General features: G+C 37.4%; 1 protein-coding gene across 7 annotated transcripts in view; it reads left to right on the forward strand.

Moving 5' to 3' along the window:
- Positions 1 to 25863, forward strand: part of ITCH (itchy E3 ubiquitin protein ligase) — a 121956-nt gene that overhangs the window by 53052 nt on the left and 43041 nt on the right. For all 7 annotated transcript variants that reach the window (XM_064573050.1, XM_054510057.2, XM_064573051.1 and 4 more), the window contains 4 exons: positions 8133 to 8178; positions 21346 to 21503; positions 22934 to 23123; positions 24345 to 24440. In XM_064573050.1, coding sequence (XP_064429120.1) covers positions 8133 to 8178; positions 21346 to 21503; positions 22934 to 23123; positions 24345 to 24440 — 490 coding nt within the window. The remainder of the gene's footprint in view (positions 1 to 8132; positions 8179 to 21345; positions 21504 to 22933; positions 23124 to 24344; positions 24441 to 25863) is intronic.

Below are 25863 nucleotides of genomic sequence, written 5' to 3' on the forward strand. Positions count from 1 at the left end.
TAACAGGAAAGTCACAGTGGTTGCCAGATAAAATAGCTGCCATTTTTTGAATGCTTGCCATGTGCCAACCACTATGTTGGTGTGTTTACATATACACTCATTTAACCATCATAGATTTGTAAGGCAAAACCTATATTTTGCATTTAAGGTAAGTGAGGTTCTGATAATTCAAATAGTAAGTCCAATATCATACCAGCTGCTATGATGCAGAGTCAAGACTGAGACACAAATGTTTATTGATGTTTCCTATTCTTTCCAGTATATTATTGGTTTCACTCTTAAAAACCTAGAAACTTTGAATCAAATCATGAGTTGTAAGCAAACAAAATCCAGTTGAATGCACAAGCATGTGTGGTGGGAACTACACTTGTATTGTTCTTTGGTTCCATTTCTGTAACTTTAACTACAGGCTAGAAATGAAAATTAGAGTTTAGTACGAAAATTGAATTTCTAGCACCTGCAGTTACTTGGTTGGATAAGAACTGGGGGGGATGAGGGAGATTGCTTTTGTATTCCAATAATTTTCTATTGTTAAAGATTTTTAGATGTTTTTTCCCTAAGGATGTTAGTCAGAAGTTTGTTTTCTTGTTTTGTTTTGTTTATTTTTATTTTTATTTTTTTAAAGATTTTTTTATTTATTTGACGGAGAGAGACACAGCGAGAGAGGGAACACAAGCAGGGGGAGTGGGAGAGGGAGAAGCAGGCTTCCGGCTGAGCAGGGAGCCCGATGCAGGGCTCGATCCCAGGATTCTGGGATCATGGCCTGAGCCGAAGGCAGACGCTTAACGACTGAGCCACCCAGGTGCCCCTGTTTTGTTTTTTTTTAAAGAAAGATTTTATTTTTAAGTAATGTCTACACCCAACATGGGGCTTGAACTTACAACCCTGAGATCAAGAGTCACATGCTCTATTAACTGACTGAGTCAGCCAGGAGCCTCAGTTAGAAGTTTTTTTGTGGAAGAACACGTAGGATGGTTCCTAGAAGAAATTTGTTCTTGTAGATGTAAATATTTTTTGTTAAGTTTTAAATGATATTTATTTATTTATTTATTTAAAGATTTTATTTATTTATTTGACAGAGAGAGAGACAGCTAGGGAGGGAACACAAGCAGGGGTAGTGGGAGAGGGAGAAGCAGGCTTCCCGCGGAGCAGGGAGCCCGATGCGGGGCTTGATCCCAGGACCCTAGGATCATGACCTGAGCTGAAGGCAGACGCTTAACGACTGAGCCACCCAGGCGCCCTTAAATGATATTTATGAAAAGAAATCACTGTCTGAATTTTAGTATTAAAAGTCACCAAATAATAGCTTGCTGTATATTTAAATATACTGTGAAAGTTGGTTTTCCTGATGGGATAGTATTATCTCTTTGGGTAGTTAGAAATTTTTGGTTCATTCTTTTTTGTGGATAAATTTTCTTTCTTTTCTTTTTTTCTTAGTTTTTCAGATTTTTTTGAAGATTTATTATTTTTTTTTTATTTAGCAGGGGAGGAAGGGCAGAGGGAGAGAGAGTCTCAAGCAGGCTCCACACCGACCCCAGAGCCCCGTCTCTCGACCCTGAGATCACAACCTAAGCCAAAACCAAGAGTTGGATGCTTAATCAACTACACCACCCAGGCACCCCTGGTGGATAAATTTTCTAAAAATGGCAGTTACATAAGTAAACCTTTTTCAAGTGAAACAAAACTTACTCAGCATGTTTGTTTTTTCTTCCCACTTATCTTCAAGCTGTATTTGAAAACTAGAGAACTTTCAATCCCCACTCCACTTTCCCACCCCCTGCCCTGGCTCAGCAAACAAGTTTAATATGCAAATGAGTGTTAGTTGTAGTTGTTGCATTTTCTTTGATATTCTTTCTTATTTCTCTGGTTTAGAAAATAACTTCATAATTTGCTCTGGTGTTTTCCTCTACTTAAGTACAGAGTTAATAGGTCTTTATGCATCTCTGGGAAGAATCCTTTAGTTAGATAGACTTACTGTTTTAGCACTCAGATCTAAATTAACTCAACAAATTGAGTGTGGGCAGTTGTTCATATCTGCAAGTACTTCCCATTCATCTATTTTTACCTCTTGGGTTGTCATGGTAGATTATTAATTTAACACCTGTCTTCCCAAATATACCCCTGAAAAGTATTACTGTCAAAGACATTATTTTTCCTAAAGACAAATAAAAATCTATTTTACTTCTAAATTCATGATTATAAATAAGGAGCATACTCTTGTAAAGATCTTTATTCTTTACCATGTATACTCGATGTATTTAAAATTATTTTAGGGGTAGGTTTTTCACACATGCGACCTTTGGTTCTTTTTTTTTTTTTTTTTAAGATTTTATTTATTTATTTGACAGAGAGAGACACAACGAGAGGGAACACAAGCAGGGGGAGTGGGAGAGGGAACAGCAGGCTTCCTGCTGAGCAGGGAGCCGGATGCAGGGCTCGAACCCAGGACCCTGGGATCATGACCTGAGCCAAAGGCAGACGCTTAACCGACTGAGCCACCCAGGCGCCCTGACCTTTGCTTCTTATTGTGTGTTCCATTCCATTTTGACTTTATCTTACTTTCTTGTGTTAGACTCTAGTTTTTTTTTGTGGTTCCTTTTAATTTTAATATAAATAGCGATTTTTATATGAATATATCTATAATGTTTTCTTATCAGTATAATAAATTCTAAGAAACTAGCTTAAATTTTTTGCTTTCCCAAATATTATTTGAAATTACTAGATCTCAGTGGGGTCTGGGCACCAACTAATGATTTTATGGAGGGAAACTTACTTGACTTACCTTTGACTGTTTTTCTATGTATGCTCAGAACATTAATGAGTTTGCCCTCTTCAAGAAGCCAAGAAAACTTTCCACTAGTTCTACTTTAAAATCCAAGTATTGAAACAGCAGAAGAGCGTAATAAAGAGATAAATCTTAGTCTCCTCCCAATCTCCCCTGTGTCTCCTTAGTTGAACCCAATGCAAGCCAGAGCCAAAGAAGCCAATTAGTGGTTAATATATGTCCTACAGTTACCCCTGTGGGGCACAGAGCAGGAAAAGAAGGCTGGAGAGTGATGTCCACCCCTATTCTCCCTTGGTCTTTTTTTTTTTTTTAATGCACAGCCAGAGTAGTTTTGTGAAAACATGAGACAGACCTTGTCAGATGCCTGCCCCAAGCTCCCAGTGATTTTCTATAGCACCTAAAAAGTCTATAAGGCCTATTGTGGCCCCACATCCAAAGCTCTTCTACATTGATGGCTTAATCTCTTATTCTCCTATGCAATTTTCTTGAGTGACACCACTCTCCTTGTGGTTTCCTGAACACACCAGGAACACGCCTGCTTTAGGGCCATTACAGTTTCCTTCTGTCGGCTTGAGCTCTCTTCCTTCAGTATTCCTTGTGATTCACTTGAACGTCACCCTCTCTGCAAGGTCTTTCCCAGCCATCTGTCTAATGTTTCGACAGCCCTCTCATCAAGTTCTGTCTCATTTTTCTCCATAGAAAAATTCTATTTCCTATTCTGTTTCTGCCTTCTATTATATTTTACATTATGTGTAACTTTAATATATTTAGTTTAGTGTGAGCTTCATGAGGATAGGGGTTGTTTTTCTGTTTCCCTGAATGTTTTCCCAGTGTTTAGAAGGGCTGACACAAGTAGATGCTTAATAAGTACTTGTTTACCAAATGAATAAAACCAGAAAAGGATATCATCCTTTTCCTAAGTTTTTTCCTATAATAAAATATTTGAAATCCTGAAAAACAAAACCAAAAAATCCAAGTATTAAGGGTATAATATGATCATTGTTGGTTTAGAGTAAGATTTTGCTGTATTTTTCATCCATTTTTACAATTTACAAAGCACTTCAATTTATATTCTCATATGTAACATGTATATAAAACATATCTCATATATAACATATATTCTTGTATTTATTATGTGTGATATATAAACGTAATAGAGATTATGCACACATGAACTACCACACAGCTTAGAAATTAGAATATTAACATCATTGCATCCACCTGTATTTTCCTCCCTGTAGCATTCCTTATCTTTCCCCTACAGATAATCACTCCTCTGAATTTTGATTTTATCACATCCTTGCTTAAAAAAATTTTTAAAGATTTTTTAATTATTTTTAAGTAATCTGACTAAGCCAGCCAGGTGCCCCTAAAAAATTTTTTTAATGCATATGCATGTCCCTAAACAGTGTATTACTTTCCCTTTTTCTTGAGCTCTATAAAAATAGATTTTGCCTTTTAAGACTTATCCATATTACTGTATCTGTAACTTACTTTCATTGCTGTATAATAATCTATTAGGTGAATATACCACAATTTATCCATTTTTATGTCAAAAGACATTTGGTTTCTTCCCAGTTTTTTGCCATTATGGACAGTCATAGATTGAATATTTCTGCATTTATACATTTATATGTCTCCTGGTACACAGGTTGAAGAGTCTGTGTAGGGTATATACTTGGGAATGGAATTGTTGGTACATATTGATATGTGCATTTTCAGCTTTATAGCACTTATTTTTTCTTCAAATATGACTGTTTTTCTTGTGATTCTTTTAATTGAGGTAAATTTACACAACATACAATTAACCTCATAAAGTATACAATTCAGTGGCATTAGTATATTCATAATGATAGTACCTACCACTTCTAATTTCAAAACTTTGTCATCACCCCAGAAAAATGAACCATTGTCCATTCTATAATCACTTCCCCCCTCCCCCCCGCCCCCATCACCTGGTAAACACTAATCTGCTTTCTGTTTCTGTGGATTTGCCTATTCTGGGTATATTATAAAGAAGGAATCATACAGTACATGACCTTTTTTTTTTTTTTTTATGTTATGTTAATCACCATACATTACATCATTAGTTTTTGATGTAGTGTTCCATGATTCATTGTTTGCATATAGCACCCAGTGCTCCATGCAGAATGTGCCCTCCTTAATACCCATCACCAGGCTAACCCATCCCTCCCCTCTAGAACCCTCAGTTTGTTTCTCAGAGGGTACGTGACCTTTCGTGTCTGGATTCTTAGCATGTTGTTTTCGAGGTTTATCCAAGTTGAAGCATGTATCAGTTCTTCCTTTTTTGCAGCTGAGTAGTATATGCCACAGTTTGTTTATCCTTTTTTCCACTGGTGGACTTGTGACTTAAAATTTTCCACCTTTTGCCTTTAATGAGTCATAAATAATGATGCTATAAACATTTGTGTGCAAGTTTCTTTGTGCACATGTTTTCATTTCTCTTGGGTATATTTCTAGGAATGGAATTGCTGGTGCTTGTTTGATAGTTTCTTGTTTTTTGCTTGTTAATTTTCTTTTGATACAGTTTTTTTTATATTCATTTGAAAATTCCTATATATATATATATATATATATATATAAAGAAATTCCAATATCAGAAATCTTTGAGGATATATTTTTATGTCTCTCCTTCATTGAGGCTTGTTTTCTTATGTTTTTGCTACTCTTTGATTGCCAGTTTATTTTTTATTACTGTCTTTGGGAATCAGTGGCCTAAACTGGGGTTAATTGCCCCAGAGAAAGTTTCTTTAGCTTCTGCTAGTGCCAGGGTATGCTGCATACCTGGGAACACTTCAGCTCCTTTACAGGATCCCAAGCCTTTGTTTCTGATCCATCTCAGAGCTGATAATAGCCATCAGGATAACTTTTTTTTTTTCCTTCATATTTGCTTCCTGCACCCTGTTCCGGCTCTAGTATCTGTTCACTTGTTTGTTTGTTTTGCTTTTAAGATTGCTAGGCACTCAGGAAATAGAACAGTGTGTTAAATTGCTTCATCTACCAGCTATTATTTTGTGGCAGGAAAGCCCTTTTGAATAGCTCCCTGAATAGAAGAGATCTTTGTAGATCTTCTTCCAAAGTGTCCTGTGGGTAAAATGTGTGCATTTAGAAATCCCATTTTTTGTTGAGGAAATTTGGAGCAGGAATACTTTAAAAGAACAATACATTCATAAAATGCAAACTTTTAAGTATGGTCATTGTTTCCTTCTTGGACATTCATTGTGTAAGTGTCAGATATTTTGTGTCTTTTAAAAAAACTATTCTCGGGGTGCCTGGGTGGCTCAGTTGTTAAGCGTCTGCCTTCGGCTCAGGTCATGATCCCAGGGTCATGGGATCGAGCCTGGCATTGGGCTCCTTGCTCGGCGGGAGGCCTGTTTCTCCCTCTCCCACTCCCCCTGATTGTGTTCCCTCTCTTGCTGTCTCACTCTCTGTCAAATAAATAAATTAAAAAAAAAAAATCTTTAAAAAAAACAAAAACAAAACTATTCTCTGGAAACACAGGATTAGGTCTATTTAATTTACGCCATACATTTCATAGTTATGGCTTCACCTCTGTATTGAAGTGAAATAAAAGATTGAACAAAAATGGCCCTTGTCTATACATACTGATGAAATGTAAATTTTGAGAAACAGTAATAGCTAATATTTATGGAGTGCTTATGTGCTGGGCACTGTTCTAAATATTTATGCTTAATCCTCACAACTATTCTATGAAGTAGGTGTCCTTATTCTTCCCATTTTATATGTGAGGTAAAAGGCACAGGAAAATCAAGTGTACTTTTCTAAGGTCGTGAAGTTAGTACATGATGAAGCTACGATACAGACCAGGCAGTCTTGCCTCAAAGTCCTTGTGATTAAACACTATGCTTCTGTGTAATAAAAGAAGTTTAGAAGTGGCACTTATTGGTAGATTTAAATAGAATATTCCAAATGATTTTCTTAATTTTTGAGAAAAGTGGGATACTAAATGACTGATTGTAGTAACTAATGCTGTATACTTTAATTCCTTTTCTGATTTCATTTGTCTCATCAGCTATTGTAGGTGAATATATTATATATAAAAATAATTCTTGTAAAACTGAAATGTGCCCTTTTTAGCTAAAGTGCATTTCATTGTACCATGTTTTTAAAACCGTTTTTAACAGCTTTATTGAAGTGTATTTTATATTTCATAAAATGCATTCATTGCAAGTCTACAATTTAATGATTTTTAGTAATTTAACTGAGTGGTCCAGCCATTACTGTAAATCAGGATTAGAACGTTTTCATCCCCCTGGTAAGATCCCTCTTAACTTATTTACACAAAATTCTGTTCTTACCTCTAACCCCATGCAACCACTAATCTATTTTATCTCCAAAAATTTGTTTTTTCCTGGATATTTTGTTACCATACCATTTTGTTGTATGGTAACAAAATAGTAAAATACTATTGACTGTATTTCCTTATGCTGTATCTTTTATGCCTCCACTTTTTTTAATGTAATATTTCTAGACGTTATACCTCCCAACCTTGCTGAGGCGGTATAGTGTAGTGGTGGTTCAACATTTTTTAAATGAACTAATCCATTAATTATGCTTTGGAGCAATAATAGTGATGATTTTACTGTTTAAAACTATGACTGTATTTAGGGACTATTCTTTAACTACATTGATGTAGACTGTTAAGCTTGAATTTTTGTTTCTGCATTTTATAGTTTTTCCTTCTCTGCTTACTATTTTTGCTGTGATCATTATGCCTACTCTTTAATACTTTTATAGTGCACAGTCCCTTACTGAATCCTCAGAATATTTTCCATGAATAAAATTGGAAGAAAGTGTGAAATTTGTGACATTAATTTGCCACTTTGAAATTAATTGGTGCCTTTCCCATTCTTGAAGTTGTTTGCCAGGCCCTTGCATAAGAGAGATGTTACTAGTTTTTTTATTTTCACAATCTGTTTTATCCATCATCCTGATGGTAATCAGAATTTTTTGTGAGATACTTGGAATATAAAAGATGGCTGAAGTATTAGATTTGAATTAGAATCAAGCAAACATATATTTCAAAAGGCAGAAGTAGGACATGAGTAATAGTACCTTGACTAATTAACATCTCTTACACATAATCAGCATTGACACAACATTTTGGTAAAACTTTTCTAATTTCAGTCACATGAACATTTATCACATTTTCCTTTTAAATATGTTGAAATTTTCTTTTTATCATGTTGAAATTTAAGTTATAGTATGTTCTACAAGATTTAATGAAAGGCTTTGCATGTTTAGGAAGAAGGTGAAAACCACTTTTTGAATTTCATTTTCTGTGTAAATTTTATTGATGTTAAAGGTGCTTCACAGAATGATGATGGCTCCAGACCCAAGGATGAAACAAGGTAAGAGTTCACTTGTTGCTTTACCACAGAATATAAGAAGAGACAAGGGAGAACGAATATTAATTGTAGTCAAAATTTTAGTTTGACTAAAACAAAAGTTCAGACTGCTATAAGAATAAACAAGGGTCAAAAAATTCAAAGCTCAGGGGCTCTTGGCTGGCTGAATGGCTGGAGTATGCAACTATTTTTTTTTTTTTTTTTTAAAGATTTTATTTATTTATTTGACAGAGAGAGACACAGTGAGAGAGGGAACACAAGCAGAGGGGAGTGAGGGAGGGAGAAGCAGGCTTCCCACTGAGCAGGGAGCCTGATGCGGGGCTCGATCCCAGGACCCTGGGACCATGACCTGAGCCAAAGGCAGACGCCCAACGACTGAGCCACCCAGGCGCCCCTGGAGTATGCAACTCTTGATCTCAGGGTTGTGAGTTTGAGCCCCACATTAGGTGTAGAGATTAGTTTAAAAAACAAATAAATAAATAAATAACGTCTTTTAGAAAAAATTCAGGGCTCAGGGTAAGAAAGGAGATATCTGTGAATGTTTCAGGACTCTTAACTCATCTGATTGCAGTTCTCCAGAGTAGACCAGGGATACCTGAATTGCTAGTATTTCCTTCAGCTTGTAGAAAGTGAATATATTGGCACTTTTCCAATAGCAGGGAGTTCAGAATCCTAGGGCCATCACTGGACTGTTAAATTTTTTTTCTAGGAAAGCTGGGATATAAGCTTTTGGTATATGGGAAGGTCGTCATGATCTATGGTATCTTTTGGGCCTTTGTTAGAAGGAGCAGAGATTTGTACCAGCTGTTCACTATTACCCTAGATTCAGCACATTTTTTTTTTAAGATTTTATTTATTTGAGAGAGAGAGCTAGCATGAGTGGGGGGGGTGTGGGGGGAGGGAAGGAGGGGTACAGGGCAGATGCAAGCAGACGCCCCACTGAATATGGAGTCCGATGATGCGGGCTCAATCCCAGGACCAAAAGATCATGACCTGAGCCCAAGGCAGACATTTAACCAACTGAGCCACCCAGGCACCCCAGCACTTTTTTTTTTTTTAAGTTTATTTACTTATTTTTTTTAGTAATCTCTGTACCCAATATGGGGCTCAAACTCATGATGCCCAGATTAAGAGTCAAATGCTCTTCTGACTGAGCCAGCCAGTTGCCAGTAGATTCAGTACTTTCATGTACCTATCTGCCTTGAGGTCTGGGGCCTGAAAAATGTTGAATGCCTTGGGTTGTGTTAACTGACTTAAACTTTTATTTTAAAATTTTTTCCAAAGATTTATTTATTTGAGAGAGAGAGAGAGAGAGAGAATCTTAAGCAGACTCCCAGCTGAGCACAGAGCCTGACGCAGGGCTTCATCCTAGGACCCTGAGATCATGACCTGAGCCAAAATCAAGAGTCGGCCCAGCCACTTAACGGACTGAGCCACCCAGGTGCCCCCTGACTTAAACTTTTAAGTGTTTAGTAGTTATCCTAGAAGCTGATTATCAGAGATAAACTTAGGAAAGGAAATGCTTCTAGTCTTAAAGCAGTAAGTAATGTATCTTAAAGAGTTACAAAATCCCATTGAATTCTTTGTTTTTCCGAAACTGAGTAAGCAGTGAGTAGGAAGATGATGAACCACAGAAGTCGTGATCAGAGGAGAAGAATAGAAAAGCAGTATCACAGAACATAAGGGAAAATATCCCAAGAGATGAGGTATTAGAGCGTCAAGTGTTGCAGGAGAGAAGAGGTGGAGCAAGTAGAACAAAATGTTGATGGTTGTTGAAGCTGAGTTGATAGGGAGTTTGTTGTACTAGGTCTGTCTACTTTTGTGATGTATGGAAAATTTCATAATAAAAAGTTAAAGGAAAAGACAACTCAGCAAGATCTTTGGGGAAATTAAAGTATATGAAACTATTGTCTTTTATCTAATAGAGATCTACCTTCAGAGTCACTCCTGCGACAAAGACTCATCTCTCATACTAATCTCACAAGAGGTGAAATATTAAGAACTAGTAACATCTTGTTCAGGGATTAGTAACTGCTTTATTTATTTATTTATTTTTTTAAAGGGAGAAGGGTGGGAGGAACTGAGGGAGAGAGAGAATTTTAAGCAGGCTCCATGCCCAGTGTGGAGCCCAGCAATGCAGGGCTCAATCTCACAACCCTGAGATCATGACCTGAGCTGAAATCAAGAGTCTGACGCTTAACCAGCTGAACCCAGGCACCCCAATAATAACTGCTTTTCTTGCTCAGTGTGATTAAAAAGCAATAGAAAAGGTTTTTAAAATTATATAAATATCTCTGTAGACTGGAAGACAACATAAGCCTTTTGTGCCTCTTTATAGTTATATGTTTAATAGAAGTTTTTTGAATTCCTGAAAATTTCTGCATAATAATGTTTTAATGTTTGTTTGCATTCATAAGTTGAGAACTCTTTTGCATAATAGATCCTTATTTTCCATTAGTGAGAATGTGATTGATAGAATTTTGTATGCTCCTTGAAAGGTTAAGTCATTTTGTTTCTTTTTTTGCAAGTATCTTTTTTTTTTTAATTTTTTAAGTAATCTTTACACCCAATGTGGGGCTCAGATTTACAACCCTGACATCAAGAGTCACTTGCTCTACTAACTGAGCCAGCCAGGTGCCCCTACAAATCTCATTCTTAAGATACTTTATGAAACTACTCTAGACAACTATAAATTTCTTGCAAAGGCATTCCTAGAGCCTAGCTTCATGCCATTTATTTAATCAGTGCTTTACATCTTCCCAAGTGAATCATTGTCATAAATAATCTGAGGAATAGTGTCTTATAGGTTTTTGAGATTGCCAGACTAATCTTTGAGCCTGTCTTTTGTGTTAAGCATGAATTCCTTTGCATTAGCTTTTATTCCAGAGAGCATACCTCCGAGGTGATGGGTTTGAAAAGCATTTTGTAAATTGTCAAATATTTTTGAATGTTACTCCTCAATAATCATGGCCACGACTGGCTTTTCCCCTTTGCTTTTATTTGCAAACTTCTTAACTATAAGATTAAAAAGCAGGGCAATATATATACCCAGTGGACAAGGGCTTTGTGCCCCTCCAATTCGTTGCCCCAGTTATCATTTAGGAAGATGACTAAACAACCTTAGGTTATTTTACTTTTTTGTCCTAATTCAGGCACTGTGTATATTGTGAATATAGTGTTGTTAGTCTGCTTTTCTCTGTAACATGTCTGGATGTTTTATGTTTCTCAGTGTTGTCTTCTATCATTTTTATGAAGTTCAAGATGATCAGTGCCTAGTATTCAAGATTTTGTTATTAGAAGTACCTTCCTGACTGTTATGACCTTATTGTATTAGCATCTTGGTTCTCCAGGGTTCTTTATCCTGTCCATAAACATCCAGGCTTATGTGTAAGTTAGATATATACGTATGATGAGATAAGGAGAGGTTTGTAAGATTGTGGAGCAGAGGAACAAAGCCATAGTAAAGCACATACTTTGTAACTAATTCCTTTTAAAAGACAGTTGGTGGTGGTAAGTTCACACTGACAATTCTGTATACAGTATAGGTTTCCATGTTTTCAAAATCCATTTCAGGTTTTAGTTTCATATACCCACTTATTAAAGGAACTGAAATAAACCACCAGTGCAATTTAGTGTGGCTGTGTTTCTCAAACTTCCGAGTGCATCAGAATCACCTGGGAGACTTGTTCAACCACAGATTGTGTCTTATCTCCAGTTTCCAATTTGCTATGTCTAGGTTTAGGCTCAAGATTTGTGCTCATTTTTCCAGGTGATGCTGATGATGTTAGACCAGGCCATATACTTTGAGAACCACTATGGTTAGACATAGAGCTATTTCTTAGATTACAACAAAATATTATGGGAAATTTTTTGTTATGTAACGAAGTCTATTTCTTGAAAATCCCGCCTTGCAGAATTGTCATTCTGCCTTAATCTCATACTCTTTTACTTTAGAACTAGTTTGAATCTTGTTTCTTTTGTTGAACTTTAAAAATTTTTGTTTATTATAAGAAAATAATGCATGATGGTTTTATTTTTTTTATTTTTTATTTTTTTATTTTTTTAAAGATTTTATTTATTTGACAGAGAGAGAGAGAGAGCAGAGAGCACAAGTAGGCACAGCGGCAGGCAGAGGGAGAGGGAGAAGCAGGCTCTCTGCTGAGCAGGGAGCCCGATGTGGGGCTCAATCCCAGGACCCTGGGATCATGACCCGAGCTGAAGGCAGTCGCCCAACTGACTGAGCCACCCAGGGGCCCAGTGCATGATGGTTTTAAAAAAATGTTTATTATCAGTATATAAAACATTTAAAAGCTTCATGAAAGAAATGGCATTTGACGTAAGACCATAAAGCATAATTATAATTTGGCTTTGCATGCTTTGGGGAATTGGAGAGGGGAAGGAGTTCTAGGTGGAAGGAAGAAAAACAGTTACGGAGAGGGGGAACAACACAGGGTGTTTTGTTGGAAATCTTCAGTCACAGCATGCATAAATAGCTAAAAATAGAGTAATTGAAAGGGAAGCTGGCAGGTGGTGAATTTGAGAGTAGCATCAACCAGTTAGTCTTTATTGCCTCTTATATGTCAGGCAGTATGTTGAGCATGTTTCCTGTCATTTCAATGAATCTTGAACATTTTTATGAAGTAGGTAGGTATGTATCATTTTTATGGGTGATCAGAAAACTGAGGCTTAGAAAGGGAAAGGAACTTACCTGAGTTAATGTTGTGGTAGCATAGTTGAACCTGGGATTGCCTGACCTTCAGAGCCTCAATTCATAATTGTTATGCTTTACTGTGACCTAAAGTGGGACTTTTTTTTTTTTTTTAAATCACGTAAGTGCTTAGCCCTCAATAAATGTTAGTTATTTTTTTTTTAAAGATTTTATTTATTTATTTGAGAGAGAGAGAGAACACGTGAGAGGGGATAGGGTCAGAGGACAAAGCAGACTCCCTGCCGAGCAGGGAGCCCGATGCGGGACTCGATCCAGGGACTCCAGGATCATGACCTGAGCCAAAGGCAGTCGCTTAACCAACTGAGCCACCCAGGCGCCCAATGTTAGTTATTTTTAATGTTACATAGGTTGGGGCCAGATGGAGATTTTGGTTTATAAATACAGACATACTTCATTTTGTTGTGCTTTGCAAATATTTTGTTTTTCACAAATTGAAGGGTTGTGGCAACCCTGCAGCGAGCAAATCTATCAGCACCGTTATTTTTAACAGCATTCACTCACTTGTGTCACTCACATTTTGGTAATCTTGCACTATTTCAGACTTTTTCGTTATTATATTTGTAGTGGTGATCTGTGATCAGTGATCTTTGATGTTACAATTATAATTGTTTTGGGGTACCACAGACTGTGCCCATATAAGATGGTGAACTTAACTGATAAATGTTGTGTGTGTGTTGACTGCTCCACTGACAGGCTTTTCCCTCTCTCTCTCCCTCTCCTTGGGCCTCCTTATTCCTGGAGTTATGACAGTTAGGCCAGTTAATAACCCTACAGTGGCCTCTAAGTACTCAAGTGAAAGGAAGAATTGCATGTCTCTCACTTTAAACCAAAAACTAGAAATGATTAAGCTTAGCGAGGAGGGCATTTTGAAAGCAAAGATAGGCCAGAAGCTAGGGCTCTTGCACCAGATAGTCAAGTTTTGAGTGCAAAGGAAAAGTTCTTGAAGGAAATTAAAAGTGCTATTTCAGTGAACACACAAATGATAAGAAAGCAAAACAGCCTTATTGTTGATATGGAGAACATTTTAGTAGTCTGGATAGAAGATCAAACCAGCTACAACATTCCCTTAAGCCAAAGCTTAATCCAGAGCAAGGCCCTAACTCTCTTCAAGCCTATGAAGGCTGAGAGAAGTGAGGAAGCTGCAGAAGAAAAGTTTGAAGTGAGTGGTGGTTGGTTCATAAGGTTTAAGGAAAGGAGCCATATCCATCATCATAAAAGTACAAAGTGAAGCAGCAAGTGCTGATGTAGAAGCCGCAGCAAGTTATCCAGAAAATCTGACTAATTCATGAAAGTGGCTACACTAAACAACAGATTTTCAATATAGACGAAACAGCCTTATATTGGAAGAAAATGCCAACTAAGACCGTCATAGCTGGAAGGAAGTTAGTGCCTGGCTTCAGAGCTTCAAAGGGCAGGCTGACTCTCTTGCTAGGGGCTAATGCAGCTGGTGACTTTAAGTTGAAGGCAGTGCTCATTGGCCATTCCAAAAATCCTAGGGCCCTTAAGAATTAATGATAAATTTACTTTGCCTGTGCTCTATAAACAACAACAAAACCTGGATGACAGTGCATCTGTTTACAAGGTTTTTTGAATATTTAAAGCCCACTCTTGAGACCTACTGCTCAGAAAAAAGATTCCTTGCAAATGTTACTGCTCATTGGCAATGCACCTGTCACCCAAGAGCTCTAATGGAGATATACAACAAGATTAATGTTTTCATGCCTGCTAACACAGCATCCATTCTGTAGCCCATGGATCCAGGAGTAATTTTGACTTCTCAGGTTTTATTATTTAAGAAATAATTTCTTTTTTTTTTTAAGATTTATTTCAGAGAGAGAGAGAGAGAGTGCACACGAACGGGAGGGGCAGAGAGAGTGGGGAAAGAATCTCAAGCAGACTCCACGCTGAGCATGGAGCCCAATGGGGGGGTTCTGTTTCATGAACATGAGATCACAACCTGAGCTGAAACCAAGAGTCAGATGTTTAACCTACCTTGCAACCCAGGCGTCCCAAGAAATGCATTTCTTAATGTATTTTTTTTTTAAGATTTTATTTATTTATTTATTTGAGAGAGCGAGAATGAGAGACAGAGAGCATGAGAGGGAGGAGGGTCAGAGGGAGAAGCACACTCCCCGCTGAGCAGGGAACCCGATGTGGGACTTGATCCTGGGACTCCAGGATCATGACCTGAGCCGAAGGCAGTCGCTTAACCAACTGAGCCACCCAGGCGCCCTCTTAATGTGTTTCTTAATGACTGCTGTAGATAGTGATTTCTCTGATGGATCTGGGCGACATAAATTGATAACCTCTGGACAGGATTAAACATTCAAATGCCATTAGGAACATTTGTGATTCATGGGAGGTCACAATATCAACATTAACAGAAGTTTGAAAAAAATTGATTCCAATCCTCATGGATGACTTTGAGGGGTTTGAGACTTCAGTGGAGGAAGTAATTGCAAACGTGGTGGAAATAGCAAGAGAGCTAGAATTAGAATCAGAGCCTGAAGATGTGACTGAATTGCTGCAATCTCATGATAAAACTTAAATAGACGAGGAGTTTTTCTTATGGATGAGTAAAGAAAGGGGGTTTCTTGAGATCGAATCCACTCCTGGTAAAGATGCTGTGCAGATTGTTGAAATGACAACAAAAGATGTAGAATATTACACAAACTTAGTTGATAAAACAGTGGCATGGTTTTAGAGGATTGATTCCAATTTTGAAAGAAGTTCTACTTTGGTAAAATGGTATCAAACAGCATTGCTACAGAGAAATCATTTGTGAAAGGAAGGATCATTTGTTCTAGCAAACTTCATTGTTGTCTTTAGAAATTGCCACAGCCAAACAGGGGGAAAGAGTTAAAAATGAAACAGGACAAAACCAGAGAGGGAGACAAACCGTAAGAGACTCTTCATCTCAGGAAACAGAGGGTTGCTGGAATGGAGGGGGGTGGTAGGGATGGGGTGGCTGGTTGATGGACATTGGGGAGGGTATGTGTTGTGAGGAGTGCTGTGTATTGTGTAAGACTGATAAATCACAGACCTGTACCCCTGAAACAAATAATACATTATATGTTAATAATAAAAAAAAAAAAAAAAAGAAAAAGAAATTGCCATAGCCACCCCAACCTTCAGGAACCACCACACTGATCAGTCAGCAGCTATCAGCATCAAGGCAAGACCCTCCAACCAGCAGAAAGATTAAGACTTTAATCACTTTCAGGGTGGATGATGGTTAGCATTTTTTAGCAACAAAGTATTTTTACATTAAGGTAAGTACATTGTTTTTTGAGACATAATACTGTTGCACATGTAATAGACTATAGTATAGTGTAAACATATATGCACTGAGAAACAAAAAAATTTGACTTTAATACTTGCCTATTGTAGTATTGGAATACTGGAGTATCTGGAACCAGTATTGTTGAGATATACCTGTATAGGCTCATGGAATCTTTCTGTGGAGAGGAAAGTCTCTAAAAATATTTGAACTCCATTTGAAAAATTACTTTATTTGATAATCATGTATAGTTTGGATTATGTGGTGAGTGAAGATGGGAAGACCTAGGCAGGAAGTAGTTACAGTAATCCAGTAAGAGAGGAGGAGGGTTAGAACTGGGGCACTGATGTTGGAAGAGGAGAGAGAGAATGTAGAAGTGAAATCAGTGAGACTTTACTCAGTGTCAAGAGGCACAGGAGAGAAGAAAAGTCGAGTTTCCGTGAAGATAGCAATACCACTCATAGAACCAGAACATGGAAGGAACAGTAGCTTTAGAATTGTAGAGTTATTCTAGATCTCCTGCATTTAGTTGATAATTTGGTACCAGAGGATGAGAATGAGACAAAGATGAGCGATTCTGATTTGGGAATCATTTCAGAGATGATCTTTGAAATCATGGAATTTGAGACTCTAGGGGAAAATTCCTGGAAAAGGAAAGGAAGACAAGAACAGAACCATAGGAACCTGTATTTAGTGAATGGAAAGAAGAAGACAAACTGAAGAAGAGATGGTAAGAAGTGAGAGTAAAAGATTAGAAAAGCACTGTCCCAGAAGTTAAGAGAAATGTTTTTATTTATTTTTAAGATTTTATTTGAGACACAGAGTGCAAGAGAGCATTAGCAGAGGGAGCGGCAGAGGGAGAGGGAGAAGCAGGCTCCTCACTGAGCAGGGAACCCGACTTGGGGCTCGATCCCAGGACCCTGAGATCATGACCTGAGCCGAAGGCAGACGCTTAACTGACTGCGCCAGCCAGGTGCCCCTTATTTATCGTTTTCCATACTGTTAAATATCTGTCATTTGCCTTTTAATTCAATATTTTAAAATATACAGAAGAGTTTTAGATTTCTATATAATTAAATTTATTTAGAAATAAGTTCACTATTCACATTTTCTTCTAAAGATTTCAGTTTCATTTTTTTTAAATCAACTTTATTATTATTTTTTAAAGATTTTATTTATTTGACAGAGGGAGACACAACGAGAGAGGGAACACAAGCAGAGGGAGTGGGTGAGGGAGAAGCAGGCTTCCCGCGGAGCAGGGAGCCCGATGTGGGGGTTGATCCCAGGACCCTGGGATCATGACCTGAGCCGAAGGCAGATGTTTAACAACTGAGCCATCCAGGCGCCCCTTGAAATCAATTTTAAAATCAACTGGAATCTACTTTGATCTTGGAACAAGCTGATGCTCTAACCTGACTCCCCCCCCCTCCCCCAGTCAGTTTTCCCTGGCTTAATTAGTTAGTCTAGGACCTCATTCTCTTCTACAGTATTTGACAGCATTAAATGCTCCCATCTTTTAAAATAAACATTTTTCTTGGGGTGCCTGGGTGGCTCCCTGCTCAGCAGAGAGTCTGCTTCTCCCTCTCCCTCTGCCCCTCACCCCCACTCGTGCTCTCTCTCTCAAATAAATAAATAAAATATTTTTAAAAAGATAAATTAGTATCCTCAGATTGTAAAAAGATCTTGCAAATAATAAGGAAAACTATTCTCTTAAAACAAAAATTTACAGATGATATATACAGTTCATGGAAGAAGAAACTCAGATGGCTTGTAAATGAAATATTGTTGAACGTTAACATTTTTATTTACCAAATTAGCAAATACTTAAAAATATTTACATACTTGATGGTGAAATGGGCATTTTCATAACTAACTGATAGGAAAATTACCTTTGAAAATATTTTTAAAAAAATTTAGCAGTCAGTATTTCAGCCTTCAAAATATTTGCATACTTTAACCCAGGTATTCTATTCTGGCAGTCTGTCTGTAGGAAATAGAAACCCACCTCCCACTACCACCACCAAAAGAAAAGAAAAAATGTTTGAATGATGACATGTCTATACATTGGAGTATTCTGTAGTCATTAGATATTATAAAAGGTTTTGAGTAATTTGGGGGAAGTGTGCAGTATATAATGAATAACAAAACAAACACAAATTTGCTCAAGATATGAAACATTTAACAATCACATACACAGCCAATGAAATAGGATTGGCAAGAAATGGGAGTCCATGTCTTAGTGGTAATGATCTCCAGAATGTAGGACGGAAGGTGATTTTTATGATTAGAAGTTATTTTTCACTTTGAAAGAGTGAATGTCTTTGGAAAATTAAAATTACTGAATACATTAATTGCATAAATACAAAAAATCATAATGAAGGAACAGAATGAACAAACAGTTTTGGGGTGGCACCTGGTTGGCTCAGTTGGTGGAGCATGTGACTCTTGATCTCGAGGTCATGAGTTCGAGCCCTACATTGGGTGTAGAGATTAAATTAAAAAGAAAAAGAACAAGAACAGCTCTGAAGAGCAGTTAGGATTGAGGAAGTGTTTTAGGTTGAGGGGTTTGATTATATTTGTGCAGGGAGAGGAAAGATCTGGAAGAAGGAAGATGATGGAAGATACAAGAAAGGTGTTAAATGATGATGGAAAGTCCTAGAGGATATAGGCTGAAATCAAGGACACACAGACAAATTAGCCTTGAATGAGTGAAGAAATTTCTTTTTCCCCCAAAAAAGGGAAACAAAGAAATGAAAATGATTAGTGGCACAGAGAATTTTTTTACGATTGATTAATTTTTTTTATTTATTATTATTATTATTATTTTTATTTTTAAAGATTTTATTTATTTATTTGACAGAGAGAGAGACAGTGAGAGCAGGAACACAAGCAGGGGGAGTGGGAGAGCGAGAAGCAGACTTCCTGCCGAGCAGGGAGCCCGATATGGGACTCGATCCCAGGACCCTGGGATCATGACCTGAGCTGAAGGCAGACGCTTAACGACTGAGCCACCCAGGTGCCCCTTTATTTATTATTTTTAACAGAAGTTTATTTATATATTTTTTAAAGATTTTATTTATTTGACAGAGAGACAGTGAGAGAGGGAACACAAGCAGGGGGAGTGGGAGAGGGAGAAGCAGGCTTCCCGCCAAGCAGGGAGCCCGATGCGGGGCTCGATCCCAGGACTCTGGGATCATGACCTGAGCCGAAGGCAGACGCTTAACGACTGAGCCACCCAGGCACCCCAGTTCTTAATGTTTTTAAGAAGTAATTTTTTTTTAAAAGATAGACAACAAATGATAGAATGGACCAAAAGTAGGAAATTGAGGTTTTTAGCTCTGACTCTGCTAAGTTAGATGACCAAAGGAATGTATCATCATCATCATAACAAAAGCTAACATTTTTTTTTTAATATTTTATTTATTTGACAGAGAGAGAGATAGCGAGAGCAGGAACACAAGCAGGGGAGTGGGAGAGAGAGAAGCAGGCTTCCCGCGGAGCAGGGAGCCCAATGCGGGGCTCGATCCCAGGACCCTGGGATCATGACCTGAGCTGAAGGCAGACGCTTAACGACTGAGCCACCCAGGCATCCCAATAAATAAAATCTTTAAAAAAAAACACAAAACCATTAAGAACTAATTAGTAATCTCTTGAAATAGTATGGGAGGCAATACTCAAGAGTCTTAAAAAGGCATACTACTCAAAATGGGTTTGGAACTCAGCACCTAGGGGAGGGGGAGCAGTGTCAAAGCTGACTCCTCCTCCTGCCTTCAGTTCATTTTTGGGGGTAGCTTGGCCTTCCTGTAGGCAGTCAGCACTAACCAGGTGCCGACTGCCAATTATTGACCTGTTCCTTTTATTCAAAATAAGCATTTGAGTCACCCCCAAAGCAGTCTTGTCATATCCTACTATTTGCCCAGATCACCTGAGGATCTTATTAAAATGCTAGTTCTGATATAGTGGATCCTGGGAGTGGAGTGCAAGATTGTACATTTCTTTTTTTTCCCTTTTTTTAAGATTTTATCTATTACAGAGAGAGCATGCGTGTGAGTGAAGGGAGGGGCAGAGGAGGAGGGAGAGGAGAGGAACAGGCAGACTCGGATCCTGATGCAGGGCTCAATCCTGATCCCAAGACCCTAAGATCATGACCTGTGCCAAAACCAAGCAACTGAGCCACCCAGTTGCCCCTAGATTATGCATTTCTAATAAGCTCTTATATGTTGCCCTTGCTTCTGTTTTAAGACTATACTTTGAATAGAAAGGCCCTAAAGAACTTTAGGGGAACATAGTTTGAAAATGATTTAATATGTGGTGCTGTCTGTCAATTTTAATTTCTTGAATCAATTAGATTTTACTTTGTTCAGGCTTATTTTGAAGGTCCAGTAAAGAATTAATACTGTGTAGTAGTTTGCTGCTTACCAGGTAGTAGATAGCAGAGTCTTAGCTGAGGCATCTTCAAACTGGTTACACTCACTCTTTGCTTTCTAATTCATGACAAGATCCCTCTGGGAAAAGAATCAACTATATTTAGCTGACCATAGTAATGACTTTCAATCTGACGTTTCCTGTTATTGTTTTCCCCTTTCTTTTCTTTCCCTCAATTAATGTCATTGCTTTGAAGAAATGATACCTCCTTTTTAAAAAAAGGTCTGTGGGCACCTCTGCTCTAGATACTAATTTTCAGCGTTTTGTATACCATTTCCTGGGTTGGAGAGAAAGCATCTTCTCTCTAGGATATAAGTACTTCTTTCTTCTGCCATAGAACAGTCAGCCCTGTCCCAAAATTGAATAATACCAAGAGCCAGTGGAAACCAAGAAAATGATGGTGATGTTATCTGTGCTCATAATAAAATAGTGCCCTTTCTAAGGCATTGGGATTTTGAGAATTTGACTCTATTCCTGCTTATAGGGCCTCCAAAGACTTACTTGAAATCCGAATCACCATACCTGATAGTTTTGAAGGTTCACAAGTGTTTCTGTGCCCTTTGGCAACCCCTTACTCTATATCTGGGTGGGCTCTGGGGGTTGTATATAAGACTCTACCCAAGGGCTATTTATGTATTTGATAAGGCTGGCCAGAAATTTTAAGTTCTGGTCTTCTTATTTTTGTTAAATTCAAAGAGCATTTGTTTTCCCTTCCGTTTCACCCTTTCTTACTCAGAACAAACACAAATGGATCAGATGAGCCTGAGGATGCAGGGGCTGGTGAAAATAGGAAGGTCAATGGGAATAATTCTCCATCACTCTCAAATGGTGGTTTTAAACCTTCTAGGCCTCCAAGACCTTCACGACCACCTCCACCTACCCCACGTAGACCAGGTGCGTATTCTAGCCATACACTAGGGATGTAGCTGTCCATACTGTGATTGTAAATAATATTCTGTTTGGGAATTGATCCTCAGGTAAGTGTCAAAAGACCCTTTTAGGTCTGTGTTCTAGCTGTATTTTTACATTTAAGTTTTGGCCAAGAATGATCTTTCTATAGGTAGACTAATGTGTGCCTTTTCCCTAAGTTTTTCCTCCAGGGTGAAGTTCTTGAGGTAAGTGCTTTATTGAGAGTGAGGAAAAAAAAAAAAAGAGAACCATAAGTGCATTATTAAAAGTATAGGCAGTATAGATAAAATTGCAACTTTTCGGCAGCGTTTGTAATAGTGTGGACATAAGCATGTCATACTGTCAAGGATCTGCTTGCTTATTATCATTATATCCTTTAAAAGACAATTAGAAATGGCAAGTAACCCAACAATGCTAAATGATACTCACATTTTGAAGCAAAAATTATACAACAAATGAACATATTTCATGTAGTAAAAATATAAACATCTATAGATAGAATTTCCCGATCACCCAGAATAGAAGATTTAATCTTTCACTTTTCCTTCTATATGTAGACAGGCAATATGGAATACTTAAACCAGATATTATTGGAAAAGTAAATTAGTTGTCTACAAGTCATTTTAGTAAACGACTTTGTTTTTAATTACACATCTTCCCCCCTTTTTTGGTAGAAAATGTGTTAATAATATATTCCTAGCCTTTAAGATTATATACTACTTTATCAAAATATTGGTGACTTCCCTGAGGAATTGTTTTGTCAAGTCTTTCTTGAAAATGTGATATGTACTTTATAACTGTTCTATAAGAATGTAGTTGCTTAACAGTCAGATCTTCTGTATTTTAACTAACATCAAAAATTGGTCTTTGATCTTCAGGGTTTCATAGAAAAGACAATTTTAAGGATCTGGAAAATTACAAAATGAACTTATAATACCAAATGATATCAGTGCTTTCCTTCTTATTTTTTTAAATAGTTTTTATTTCTTGTATCAGGAAATCAGAATTTGTATGTGCTTCATAATTAATAAAGAGACATAGGGTAGATGGAACCTAAAAAATTATTTAAAAAGTTTAAGTAATTTTCACCTGCATATCCATCTTAAAATTTGTTTGTCATCTACCTTTTTATTTTTTTATTTTTTTAAAAGATTTTATTTATTTATTGACAGCGACACAGCGAGAGAGGGAGCACAAGCAGGGGTAGCGGGAGAGGGAGAAGCAGGCTTCCTGCTGAGCAGGGAGCCCAGTGCGGGGCTCGAACCCAGAACCCTGGGATCATGACCTGAGCCGAAGGCAGATACTTAACGACTGAGCCACCCAGGCGCCCCTACCTTTTTATTTTTTAAAGTTAAAATTCTGTCCTGAACTTATCTGAAAATAAAAGATTGTTGTTTCCCACAAATCTTTTATAGCATCTGTCAATGGTTCACCATCTGCCACTTCTGAAAGTGATGGATCCAGTACAGGCTCTCTGCCGCCAACAAATATAAATTCAAATACATCTGAAGGAGCAACATCTGGATTAATAATTCCTCTGACTATATCTGGAGGCTCAGGCCCTAGGCCATTAAATTCTGTACCTCAGGCTCCCCTACCACCTGGGTAAGTAACTGTTTTTGGTTACTATTTGTTTGCTTTCGGCTTCTGCATATACTTACCAATAAGGAAAATAATACTGAACTCCATTCTTTGAAAAACCATCTTCAAGCAATGGTAACTGATTTTGGGGGTGCTGTGTCTAGAGTCATACTGAACCAAAAAAACTCACCACATTAGAAATCCACCCCTCCTCATTTCCAGGGCAAAGGTTTTTGTTTTTTTGTGGGGTTTTTTTGTTTGTTTTTAATTGAAGGACTCTGAACCATAGTAGGTTAACCAATGCCATGTAGTATAAAATAGTCACCTAATTCAGATTGCTTTCTCTTTGAAGGGGGGAAAAACACTTTTTAAAATAAAATTTTTCCAGCATAAAGTCATTATAGCAAAGTAGTAATAATTTTTAAAAACTGAGAAAATTAGTACTCATAATCCCATTTTAATCTCTTCTAGTTATTTTAGAAATTTAATGCTCTAATAGTTTACATACTTATATACATTGTGGCATTCAATTAATCCAGGGCTTGGAATCTAATTAAAATTAATTGCTTGATAAATTAATAAACCCTTATGATGAAAATTTTAATTGCTAAACAGATATTACTGTGGGTAGTTGGGCCATTTTCCTTTTGCGAAACCTACATGGGAAGCCAAATTAGAAAATTATTTGTGCAAGGGATTAGCAAACAGAAACTTGTGCTCTCCAAAGTGATTGGTACTTCTAAGCTGTGATGGTTTATTCCTGTCTTCTTCTCTTTGGGGATTAACCTATCAAGGAGATTAGAATACCCAGATTGATTTTGTCTGTTAGACTATGCAGAGACACATCTGATAAAATCTTAGTCTTTCATTTCAGTTCTTCTAGAACACATTGTGTTTTGCCTTTCAGTTAGCAGCTCAGTCTTTCTTCAGATTTCAAAACATTAATTACAGCATTTTTTTTTTCACCAAGTCTTTCATATACCACAATCAGATTGAGGTAGACTTTGTCTCCTGAGTGCATATACCTCAAACCTCTTTACAAATACAAGGCATCTCTTGAGCAGATACTGCTGCAGAAGAAGTCTTACCCACTCTGTCATCCTCAGGATAACATTTCTTGACTTTATTCCTAAATTCTTTTGGTATCTTCTTTTTATATTGACATGCTTATTTGCCTCAGTTCTGTAATATGGTCATATAAGAGAAAATATCAAAGATAAGTGCCTTTTAAATTTTGTGTTTAAGTTGGGAGCAGAGAGTGGACCAGCATGGACGAGTTTACTATGTAGATCATATTGAAAAAAGAACAACCTGGGATAGACCAGAACCTCTACCTCCTGGGTAAGTATCTGAATTAAAGAAGAAAAAAAGTATTCAGAACTATAGAATATTATATCTGTACAAAATCTCCCCTATATCCCTAGTAGTTTTCCTCTTCCTTTCAGTCTTTTCTGAAGTTTCCATAAAGTATCCACTTTGTGTTGTGGTAGGTGCAAATTAGAAAGAAGAGGGAGAGGGGCGCCTGGGTGGCTCAGTTGGTTAAGCGACTGCCTTCAGCTCAGGTCATGATCCTGGAGTCCCTGGATCGAGTCCCGCATCGGGCTCCCTGCTCGGCAGGGAGCCTGCTTCTCCCTCTGACCCTCCCTCCTCTCATGTGCTCTCTCTCTCTCATTCTCTCTGTCTCAAATAAATAAATAAAATCTTTAGGGGAAAAAAAAAAAAGAAGAGAGAATTGATTGAGCATGGTGAATGATTTATTTTTATTCATTTCTGACCTAAAGATTTCATAGGTCTTGCTATTTCCATGTTTTCCTTTCTGTATTTTACCCGGCTAAAACCACAAGGTTTTAGAATTAGTTTCTTCAAGAGTAATTATTTAACCGAATAAGAATTATTAAAGCCTGTCATAATATATGAAGATAAAGTCCCTATTATATAAAAAAACTTTATAATATATAGTGAAGTCACTGCAGAATAGTTAGGGAATTAAAGGATATATTAATGCATGATGTTAAACATTTAACATTTACATTATAGAAAATGGAAGAAAAAAAATTTTTTTTTTAAAGATTTTATTTATTTATTTGAGAGAGAGAGAATGAGAGACAGGAGAGCATGAGAGGGAGGAGGGTCAGAGGGAGAAGCAGACTCCCTGCCGAGCAGGGAGCCCGATGTGGGACTCGATCCTGGGACTCCAGGATCATGACCTGAGCCGAAGGCAGTCGCCCAACCAACTGAGCCACCCAGGCGCCCTGGAAGAAAATATTTTTGTTCAAGGGAATTCAGTAGCAAACATAGGGAAATATTTAATCTTGCTATGATCTCAAATACACACCTAAAAGATACTGTTTTACTTATTAAATTAGCAGATAGTATCCAGTATTGGTGAGATTGTAGAGGAACTTTACCACATAATATTGCTAGTGGTAGTATAAATTAGTTGCAATTCTTACAGAAAGTATATCTAACTATAGTAATGCACATACCCTTAGTAATCCTCTCCAGGAAATTTATCCTAAAGAAGTAATGCAAAGGAAGAAAAAAATTCATGTATTAAAGGTATTTATTATTTTACTATTTATAAAACGAGAATATTGGAAATAACCATAAACAAAGTAGAAATCAACAAGTTATTAATGTTTACTTAATATTATGCACCCATTTGAGGGGCGCCTGGGTGGCTCAGTCAGTTAAGCAGCCAACTCTTGATTTCAGCTCAGGTCATGTTCTCAGGGCTGTGAGATCAAGCCCCATGTCAGGCTCC

The sequence above is a fragment of the Mirounga angustirostris genome, unplaced genomic scaffold, assembly GCF_029215605.1.
Source record: "Mirounga angustirostris isolate CCGP_5_RB_7025 unplaced genomic scaffold, mMirAng1.0.hap1 SCAF_10, whole genome shotgun sequence".
NCBI classification, from domain to species: Eukaryota; Metazoa; Chordata; class Mammalia; order Carnivora; family Phocidae; genus Mirounga; species Mirounga angustirostris.